This window comes from Hibiscus syriacus, unplaced genomic scaffold (genome assembly GCF_006381635.1).
Source record: "Hibiscus syriacus cultivar Baekdansim isolate YM2019G1 unplaced genomic scaffold, ASM638163v2 tig00112217_pilon, whole genome shotgun sequence".
Classification (NCBI taxonomy): Eukaryota; Viridiplantae; Streptophyta; class Magnoliopsida; order Malvales; family Malvaceae; genus Hibiscus; species Hibiscus syriacus.
In genome coordinates, this window is record NW_024063270.1 from 1279756 (window position 1) to 1291511 (window position 11756).

General features: G+C 33.1%; 1 protein-coding gene across 1 annotated transcript; it reads left to right on the plus strand.

Moving 5' to 3' along the window:
* The first annotated feature begins 9673 nt into the window (after nucleotides 1-9673).
* On the plus strand, nucleotides 9674-11240 carry LOC120175896 (CBL-interacting serine/threonine-protein kinase 12-like). Its single transcript, XM_039182443.1, has one exon. It carries the CDS (start codon nucleotides 9745-9747, stop codon nucleotides 11170-11172), a length of 1428 nt encoding a protein of 475 aa, XP_039038374.1. The 5' UTR covers nucleotides 9674-9744; the 3' UTR covers nucleotides 11173-11240.
* Nucleotides 11241-11756: the final 516 nt, after the last annotated feature.

Genomic DNA, 11756 nt, shown 5'->3' on the forward strand with positions numbered 1-11756 from the left:
GCCAACTAGGACTACTAGCTTGGGTGGAAAACAATATGCATTTGTCTTGGTAGATGACTATTCTAGATATACTTGGGTTCTATTCTTAAGTACTAAAGATGAAGCATTAGAACATTTCATCACATTTTCAAAAATAATCTAAAATGAAAAAGGTTACTCTATAACTAGTGTTAGGAGTGATCATGGAACTGAATTTGAAAATCTTGGATTTATTGAGTTTTGTAATTCTAATGGTATTAGCCATAATTTTTCAGCACCTAGAACCCCTCAACAAAATGGAGTTGTTGAGAGGAAAAATCGAACTTTAGAAGAAATGGCTAGAACCATGCTTTGTGAAAATAATTTGCCAAAATATTTTTGGGCGGAAGCCACAAATACCGCTTGTTATGTTGTAAATCGAGTAATGATTAGGCGAATTTTAAAGAAAAATCCATATGAAATTCTCAAAAATAAAAAGCCTAGCATTAGCTATTTTCATCCTTTTGGATGTAAATATTTTGTTTTAAACAACGGTAAAGAAAACCTTGGCAAATTTTGATGCTAAAAGTGATGAAGGAATTTTTCTGGGTTATTCCTTAAATTCTAAAGCCTATCGTGTATTTAATAAAAGAACTTTAGTTTTAGAAGAGTCTATACATGTTGTTTTCGATGATAATCCCCTTCCGAGGAAGGATTCTTGTGTTAATGATGATGTAGGTGTTATAAATACAAATGACGTTAGACATGAAGTTGGAGAACCATCATCAAAGGAAGAAACGAAAAATGAGGAAACTCATGATCCTCTTGAGAATCCAACCATTGAAGAAAGGGAAGTATCTTTTCCAAGAGAGTACAACTATGTCAAGGATGGTGAAATTATAGGTGATCCATCAAAAGGGGTAACTACTCGATCTTCTCTTAGAAATATCTGTAATTATGTTGCATTTATTTCATGCATCGAGCCTAAGAACATCAAAGAAGCATTAAAAGATGAACGTTGGATTATGGCTATGCAAGAAGAATTAAATCAATTTGAGAGAAGTAAAGTATGGACATTAGTTGAAAGGCCTAGTAATAAATCTACTGTAGGTACTAGATGGGTTTTTAGAAATAAACTTGATGAAAGTGGTAATATAGTGAGGAACAAGGCTAGACTTGTTGCTCAAGGCTATACTCAAGAAGAAGGCATAGACTATGATGAAACATACGCTCCCGTAGCTAGGATGGAAGCAATTAGAATGTTATTAGCATTTGCATGTTTCAATGAATTTAAATTATATCAAATGGATGTTAAAAGTGCATTTTTAAATGGTTTTATAAAGGAAGAAGTGTACGTGGAACAACCTCCAGGTTTTGAAGATTCAAATTTTCCGGATCATGTTTTAAAATTGACAAAAGCTCTTTATGGTTTAAAACAAGCTCCTAGAGCTTGGTATGAAAGATTGTCAAATTTTTTAATTGAAAAAGGTTTTTCAAAAGGAAAGGTTGACACTACATTGTTTTTAAAGAGAAAAGGTAAAGATTTATTAGTAGTTCAAATTTATGTTGATGATATAATATTTGGTTCTACTAATGATGTTCTTTGCCAAGAATTTTCTAAGCTAATGCAAAGTGAGTTCGAGATGAGCATGATGGGGGAGCTCTCATATTTCTTGGGACTCCAAATCAAGCAAAGAAAAGATGGCATCTTCATTAATCAAGCTAAGTACGTCAAATATATGCTCAAGAAGTTTGGACTGGAAAATGGGAAACCTCATGACACTCCAATAAGCTCTTCAACAAAGCTTGACTTAGATGAAGGAGGTAAATGTGTAGATGTTAAATTATATAGGTCAATGATTGGCTCTTTGCTTTATCTAACTACAAGTAGACCGGACATTATGTTTAGTGTTTGCTTATGTGCTAGATTTCAATCATGTCCTAAGGAATCACATTTATTAGCTGTTAAGAGAATCTTTAGATACCTTAAGGACACTCCTAGTTTAGGACTTTGGTATCCTAGAGACTCTAGCTTTAGCTTGCATGCCTTTTCTGATGCGGATTATGGAGAATGCAAATTAGAGAGGAAAAGCACCTCCGATACTTGTCAATTCCTTGGAAATATGCTGATTTCTTGGTTTTCAAAGAAGCAAAATTGTGTTGCATTATCTACCACTGAAGCGGAATACATTTCAGCCGGTAGTTGTTGTGCACAAGTTTTATGGATGAAACAACAACTTTTTGATTATGGAATTGAAGTAGGTACCATTCCTATCAAGTGTGACAATACTAGTGCATTTGTCTCACTAAAAATCCCATCCAACACTCTAGAACTAAGCACATTGAAATAGACATCACTTCATTAGAGACCATGTCACTAAGGAAGATGTAGTTCTAGAATATGTTGATACTTTGCATCAATTAGCTGATATCTTTAAAAAAACCCTTAGACAAAGAAAGGTTTTGGACACTTAGAAGAGAATTAGGTTTAACTGACCTATCTTCACTTAATGTTTAAAATAATTTAGCACTTTTAATGAATAAATGAAAAATGCTTATAATGATAATTTTTGATTGCATTCTTTGCTATTAGTTAGGGGGAGTTTATGTTCAAATATTATTTAAAAGATTAATTTGATTGATTGAACATGGTTAATTTTCAATATACGAGTTGCCAATACCACTAGAGCTAATTAATTTAGCATTTTGAGTCTTTAAAACAGATTTTTGGACATTTTTGTGCTTCATGCACCGATGCACTTAACAATGCATCGATTCATCCCTTTGAATGTGCATCGATTCATCATGTTGATGCACCGATGCACTCCTTGAATGTGCATCGATGCACAGGGTCATGCATCGATGCATCCGTCGGGTTTTGGGGTTTTAAAGGCTTATTTTTCTATTTTATCTCAAAACCTAAAAACTCTTCCTCTAGCCGTTCGTCCCTCTCTCTCTCTTAATCTCCATTCTTGCTCAAAATCAACGATTTTTCGTCGGAATCTTCAAGCTTTTCAACTCTCAAACCTGCTTCAATCATTAAATCGTGCAAAACAACTCCTCATCCCTCTCAATCCGAATTTTCAAGGTATTTTTCTAAAAACCTCTATTTACAAATTTATGATTTTAGAACTAGTTTTAATTAGTTCTAGAATGTACATTATATCGGCATTTATTGTTTGTTGGTTCTAAACTAGATTTTACTACCAATTTCGTCAAAAACAAACAATTTTCAAAAATTTTCTTTGAATTTCGAAACTTAAAAAAAAACTAAAATTAGTAAGATTTTGATTTAATTGTTTGTTTTCATGAAAACTATATTATGATTATCAAATATTATTTTTTAAATAGTTTTCAAAACATGCCCATTAGGATATGGTTTAGAGAACCTTGAATTATTGAGGATCATTTGAGTTTGGGAATTGATTGTGCATACATGTGTTTCAAATTGCAGGTGATATTCCTTATTCCAATTTACTTTAATCATGTCTAATCCCAAACGTCCTAGAACTTCGTCTAGTCGTTCTCATTCAAACCAACCGCCAAATCCGTTTTCCTCCGCCTCCTCCCGATCCTTCTATAGACGAATAGATCTTGTTGTGGTTTGGATCGTTTGTACGTTTATTGTTAAACCATTTTGAATATTTTGGGGGTTATTGTTTGACTTGCTTGACTTCATTTGGATATAAGATTTGGATGGTTTTATGGATAGTTTGTTTGAATTTCATTTTGAGCTTAATATTTATTAATTTTTGCATCATCATATTAGTTGCATTATGACCAATTATCCATTTATGTTATGAATATTGATTATGAAACTAATGGCTAATCTCTCTTTGATTGTGATCTTAGCAGCCTAATATATATATATATATATATATATATATATATATATATATATATATATATATTATATATATATATATATATATATATATATATATATATATATATCAATTGGCTATGTTTTTCACTAACTTGTTTAAAACGTTTTGAAACTTTTTGATTTAACAAAAAGGGGGAGAAATGTTAAGTGTTGAAATTTGTTTGGAAATTTTTTTAAAAGGGGGAGAAGTGTTATAGTAAGGGGGAGTAAATTTTTCAAAATTGATTTCAAATTTTAGAAAATCTTAAAATAACACAAATGTTTTGTTATATCAAAAGGGGGAGATTGTTGAAAACATTTTGATATTTCGATATAACAAATTAAGTTTAAATGAATTTTAAGATTTTACAAATGATTTTCTAAGTATATTCGATTCAATTAATCGAATATCAAATTATTACTCCAAGTCTTTCAAAACAATTTTAATCCTTACTAAATGTGTAAAATTGTGATTTGTACTTAATATATTTTTGAAACAATTTTCACAAAGTATTTTGAACCAAATCAAGCCTTAAATCAATTTTTCAAAGGCATGCACCGATGGATAAATACCATGCATCGATGCATCAATGGATAAATTGAAACATCGAATGCATTCTATGCACCGATGCACTCTCCATGCATCGATGCACTCTGATTTAATTAAAACATCGAATGCATTTGATACATCGATGCACCAGCCATGCATCGATGCACTCGGGCTATTTTGAAACATCGAATGCACTTGATGCATCGATGCACTCTTAGTGCACCGATGCACTAAGGGTCCAACGGTCAAAATATTTGAATTTTACACGAATGCACCGATGCATCCTTGATCATGCATCGATGCATGAGACGCTCTACCTAGAAAAATTAATTGCTTTCACATTTAAACGGCTATATGATCTTCACTAATCATCCCCAACGTTCAGAAGTGATTCAAGGTGTATTTAAACAAGTTCTGAAGCCCTTGATCAACAAGAAATCATAGAGAAACAAGAGAGAAAGCATCAAACACCAAGTTTGTGCAAATCAAGCCAATTTTTCCTTTCAATATTCATTTTGCTTTCAAGAACACCATTTGTGCTCATTTGTAATTATCTTTGAGTGTTCTTTTCTTGTTCTAGAATTGTGCAAACATCTTACCTTGTGAGGTTTTCTTGTAAGTTTGCAAATTTGTAATCTTCTCTTTGGGAAAAAGAGTGTTCTCAAGAATTGGGGTATATTCTTGAGGTTGTTGTAAGGTTATCTCTTTGGCCTCAAAAGAAAGAACAAATTAGTGAATTTGTTGGAAAATCCTTAGTGTGGATAGCTAAGGTAGTGGACGTAGACTTTGTTTGAGAAAGTCGAACCACTCTAAATCGCTGTGCAAATCTTTTCAATTTTCTGCAAAAGCTTCCACCGAATTTTTAATTGCCAATTCACCCCCCTCTTGGCTAATTCCGTCGATCGATTAACTCGACACTTCCTCAATAATTTTATACACAGAGAAGACACTTCACTTCAAGGTTTTGGAAGAAACTTCATGAAGTTTTGGGAACGAAGCTACACTTTAGTACAACTTTCCACCCGTAAACTGATGGACAGTCGGAGCGTGTTATTCAAACTTTGGAAGATATTCTTATATATTTTATAATCGATTTCGAAGGAAGTTGAGAAGATTTCCTACCTTTGGTGGAGTGTGCATACAATAATAACTATCAAGCCAGCATTCGGATGACCTCGTATGAAGCGTTATATTGGAGAAAGTGCAGAATACCTGATTTAGGAGACGGAGGAAAAAGTTAGAATCATTCAAGATATACTAAGAGTAACTTTCGACCAACAAAAGTCATACGTAGATCTTAAATGAATGGATATAGAAATTGAAATAAGTGACAAGGTGTTTTTTAAGGTGTCTCCGTGAAATAAAATATTGATATTTGGATGTAAAGGTAAATTGAGCCCTCGTTTTATCAGGCCTTATGAAGTATTAAAGAGAATTATACCAGAGGCTTACCGGTTGGCATTACCTTTAGAATTGGAAATGATCCATAACGTCTTCCATGTGTCAAATGTTGAGAAGATATAGATCTAATCCCTCCCACATTGTATCGTTAGAACATATTGAAGTGGATACCGACCTCAACTGTGAGGAAGAATCTATACAGATATTGACTTGAGAAATTAAAGAATTAAGAAATAAGCACATTCCTCAGTGAAAGTATTATGGAGAAATCATGGGATTGAAGAAGCAACTTGAGAAACTAAAGAGGTGATGCAACTTCAATATCCGCATTTATTTAACTCAAGTAATTTTGAAGACGAAATTTTTAATTAATGGGGGAGAATTATAGCGGTCGGGTAAAATTTCAAGGACTAAAGTTAGTAGTTGGATTTGTGTTATGAGAAGAACGTATATTTCAAAAGGGAACCGTTTATAGGCCCAAAGGAATAAAAGTTATAATTTTGGAGATGTGAGGACTATTAGAAGAAATAACTCTTAAGTCAATTTTCCCCAAAATTTGGGAATAAAAACGTTAGTACTTATGGGAAAAAAAAAAGCTAGCATTTTTTTTCTTCCACAATTTCCCTTTGAGCTCTTTTGATCTAATCAATATTTTTTAGGTTTAAGATTCCAAAGAAAGGTAAGAAAATGATGGATCCTTATGTTAGGATTGTTGTTAGATCAAGAGGAAAGGGGTTTAGTTGCTAGGAAAGATTTTGGGGGTTAGATTAAAGATTTTGTTGAATATGCATATATGTAATTATTATATACTCTTTTTAATTCCTTTAGAATAAAATTTTTATATTTTAGAGAAAGAGATTTGAGGATTATCAAATCAAAAAGGTAAGGAGAAAATTTAAGGTGTTGGAAGGGAAAGTTTGTATCAATCATCATTTATTGGAGGTAATGAACTCTTGTTCTTGAGTTTCATGTGTTATAATTAGGTAAAATGTGTAATATGAATATCTTTTATGAGTTAAGCAACGAAGGAAGGGGTTATGAGACCCCAATCACATTTTAAGGCTTTGAAAAGTGAAAATTTGGGTTTGAGTGCCAATATTGTTACCTTTGAGATTTCTAGAGGATTTGGGTGAAAATATCATGGCAGTACTGATAATGCGATTTCAAGTATCGATATTGTTGGGAGAGTATTGATACTCTATAGAGAATATTGAAATTAAGGATTCTAGTAAGCCATTTTAGTATCGATACTCACCTTAGTACCGATACCCATCCAGTATAATATTGATGCTCCCATTGGCGTACCGATACCGTTGAGATGAAAATGTTGACAAGATAGAGTTGTATGTAAATCAAAAAGAGAAGAAAAGTAAGATTAGTTTAATGATATATAAAAATATATAAAAACTTTTATGAAAAATAATACTCATTCTGGTAACTCGCATGAGAGCCTCGAAGGGTTAGAACGACTCGCACAGGAGCGCTTAATCAAATGTATTCCAGGAGTCACGCACGGGAGCCCTGAATGGTTAGAGCGATTCACACGGGAGCGCCTAATCAAATGTATTCAGGGTGTCTCGCATGGGAGCCCCGAAGGGTTAGAGCGACTCACTCGGGAGCGCCTAATCAAATGTATTCCGGGTGTCTCTCACGAGAGCCCGAAAGATTAAAGTGTCTCGGACGGGAAAGCCTAATCATGATTCTCAACAAAAAGCATGCAATATTCAAAAAATGGATGACGGTGTTAATAATGTGATAAGGATTATGCTTTCATTCGCTTGCAAAAATTATATCATGTGAATTGTTTAGAACATTAGTTCATTACTGGGCACAATAACTCATTACTTTATTTAAATGGTTTTTCTTCTCATTATAAAAGTTGTAGATATTAATTTAGGAGCGCATCATTGTGGAACCCCGACGCTTGTTGTCAGAGTACATTCATTGGTTCTTTTGTTAGGCTTAAAGTATCCATGTATGTGGTCTGTACGTGTGTAAACTTATTTTATTTTTGAATTGTAAAAGGTGTTTGAAATTTAGGGTTTAGCTTATTACTTTTGTATAATGTTTAATATATAGAGTTCCGTCTTTTAAAGTGATTATTTTTAAACTTATTTTTACTTCTAAGTAATTGTGATTTTATGATTAATTGAGTCGTGAATTTGTATTGAATATCGTACAGTAGCACTTTGACTCGTAATGGGTTGGGTGTTACATTTAGATATTATAAGTTATATTTATAATTTGATAAGTGATATAATCATAAATATTTAATAGATTGACCTAATATTCAATATGTATAAAGAGAAAGTGATCTAAAAATTTGTTAACTCCATAGAATTATATCTTCTTATAATATCTTAACTTTCTAAGTTATCTTCAATAATAAATCTAAGTATGATTTTCAAAATCTAGTATGCTATTTTTAATAATTTGGTATGACAAATCTTGATTAGATTTTATATTTATTATGTTTTTGTCGTAATAATCGTAATTCAAAAATACATAAATATCTCCCGAAAAATCTTCCATAATTAACAATTATTTTAATCTTTAAAAATTACTTTAATTTCTTGTCCAATTTTTATGCTCCATCAAAGTCACATTTGAGAATCCTAATTCTTTAAGGATATTAATCAAGTTTTTTAATATTCTATTAGAATAGATTTTTTTTTTAAATTTGAGTTAAATATAAATATAATTAAGTCTAGACGAATTCAACGTATTTCTTTTTCTTTTAAATGAACTCAACTTGTCCAATTTTGTATGTTTCTAACTTCTTAGTATTTCAAAGTTCAGATTCCCTAAGATTACTCCTCTAGAATGCATTGAATAAATAGGAGTGCCACAAAATATCTTCTACTAATTGATCAATATTTTTTGAAAACAAAAATTTTGAGTATTAATCTACTAATTACTAAAATTTTGAGTTATTATACAATATATGTGCATTTATTTATATTTTTTTCATATGTGATATACATATATATCTTATAAGTCGAAGGAATCGACTCAAACTTTTGAAAATTAATCCACTAATTACTAAAAATTTTGAATTATTGTACGAGTTATTCGAGTTATATTTTATAATTCAATTTGAACTAAAAAAAAATTTGGGTCGACCCGAGCTTATGAAATCAATTTGATTTATGTCTACTTTAAAAAATTGATTTTTTAAGTCGAGTCGAGTTTTACTCACCCTTAAACGCGTGAGATATGTTGCCTGCATGTCCTCATGCGAATAGCGTCGGACACTAATAGATGTTAATATAGGGATGAATATAAAATTTTATATTAATAAAAAAATATAATTTTTTTAAAAATAAAATAAATTATTAATAGAAAACATAAAAATTATTTATGTTAAATAAAGATTGAAAATATTTAGGAAGGGATGCGATGTCATATGCTGTGAATTGTGAAGCATTTGAGGGTCTTAAAACAGCTCTTGCTTAGATTTGCAGGTTGGTGAATGAAACCATTTTCTTTTTAAAAATGATTTGCTTTGAAATTACATGCAAAGTTTCCTTCCCCAGCTTATTCTTCCTTAATATATGAAATCATGATTGGGAATCTTTAATGGACCGAATTATGGTAATTAATTAAAGTCCTTTAAACAACAAAAATATATGTTTTAGATGTTGTAATAATATTCTTATATGAAACATTCACAGTTGGGAAATATATTTACTTTTTGAATTTTTTTTTTAAATTTAAAATTAAGTGCCGTTAATTTCAAAATTTAGGGTATGGAGAAAATGCTCTACTAATAATAGAACAAAAAGTGGTCCATAAAATAATAGAAGAAACAGGAAGGGTTACATTTCCTATTTAAAGGCCTCTCCTTTCTTTAACCTTCAAATTTATTCTCAAACGAAGAGAACACGCTTCTGTTTTCCTCCTTCGAATGGCCAATCATTAACCATTCAATTTTCAATTTTCTCAAATACCTGAACTTTTAACCACCGCAATGGCCGCCTCCGTCGCTGTCGCCAGCAAGAAAGACTCCAACGGCGGTCAAGGTCTTGTCTTAGGACGCTATGAGCTCGGAAAACTCCTCGGCCAAGGCGCTTTTGCTAAAGTTTACCAAGCCTGCAACGTTAAATCCGGTGAGAGCGTTGCCATCAAAGTGCTCGACAAGGAGAAAATCCTCAAGGGTGGCATGATTGCTCACATCAAGCGTGAAATCGCCATCCTCCGCCGTGTCCGCCACCCCAACATCGTGCAACTCTTCGAAGTCATGGCCACCAAATCCAAGATTTACTTCGTTATGGAATACGTGCGTGGCGGTGAACTCTTCAACAAGGCTTCCAAAGGCCGGTTAAAAGAATCCATCGCCAGAAAATACTTCCAGCAACTAATCTCCGCCGTCAATTTCTGCCACGCCCGCGGCGTTTACCACCGCGACTTGAAGCCCGAGAATCTCCTCCTCGACGATAACGGCGACTTGAAAGTCTCCGATTTCGGGTTGAGCGCCGTTTCGGATCAGATGCGACAAGACGGCTTGTTCCACACGTTTTGCGGCACCCCCGCTTACGTGGCGCCGGAAGTTCTCGGCCGGAAAGGATACGATGCGGCCAAAGTTGATATCTGGTCTTGCGGGGTAATCTTATTTGTTTTAATGGCGGGTTATTTACCATTCAACGATCAAAACGTAATGGCTATGTATAAGAAAATTTACAGAGGTGAGTTCAGGTGTCCGAGATGGTTTTCATCTGAGTTAGTTCGGTTACTCACGAAGCTTCTCGATACCCACCCGGAAACCCGAATAACAATCCCAGAAATCATGGAGAACCGTTGGTTTAAAAAGGGATTTAAACACATTAAATTCTACATTGAAGATGATAAAGTTTGCAATGTTGAAGAGGTCGATGATGACGTGGGATCATATTCAACGGATCATTCATCAATGTCCGAGTCAGAAACCGAAATGGAAACTCGGATGAGAATCAGTCCATTACCGAGGCCAGCTAGTTTGAATGCATTCGATCTCATTTCATTCTCCCCTGGTTTCAATTTATCTGGGTTGTTCGAGGACGGAGGTGGAGGTTCAAGGGTCGTGTCCGGTGCACCGGTTTCCAAGATTATATCCAAATTGGAAGAGATAGCGAAGGTGGTTTGTTTTACAGTAAGGAAAAAGGATTGTAGATTGAGCTTAGCTGGTTCTCGAGAAGGTGTTAAAGGGCCATTAACGATTGCAGCTGAGATATTCGAGCTAACGCCGTCGTTGGTCGTCGTCGAAATAAAGAAGGAAGGTGGCGACCGAGGCGAGTTCGAGGAGTTTTACAATAGGGAGCTAAAACCCGGGTTAGAGAATTTAATTGCTGAGGCTTCAGTATCAGCTTCCACCGCCGCCGCCGCTAGAGATGATTCACTTTTACCTCCGGATGCGCAATAGAAAGGGTAAGCTTTTCTCTTTCTTTGTATGGGGAAGGATAAATTTGATTACAAATTTGTGTTGATCTTGGCAATTTGATGTGTGGGTTGCTTGTGTATTCCAGCTTTGTTCAGAAATGAATTGATTTAATTATAAATTTGATTTCTTAGTATTTCAAAACTTGTACATTACGCATTTGTTTAGAGCGTCATCTCTGTTTTTGTGTTACACATCTCTTTATATCGAGGGATTGATCGAGAAAAGAAGAGATAATTATCTTTAAAAAATTTATATAATTTAATTATAAATTATGCGTTTAATACTTAAACTATTAATTTTGATATGTATTTTTTACTTAAGATTTTAAGTTTTTCGAAATCATACTTCAAATTTAGTTTTTTTTTTTTTTAGTACCCATTCAAAATTTAACGTTAAGTTTTGAAAAGAAAAATGGAAGTTTAGATACTTAAATGAACCAAAACTGATAGTTTAGATACTAAACACGTGAAGATTTTAATGGTGGGAATACTAAAATGAAATAAAACTAAATATTAAATATAATTTAAAAAAAACAAAAGTTAAGGTATTAAAACTTGTACATTACG

Coding starts and splice junctions, on each gene's coding strand:
- LOC120175896 (XM_039182443.1), top strand. CDS start 9,745: ATGGCCGCCTCCGTCGCTGTCGCCAGCAAGAAAGACTCCAACGGCGGT.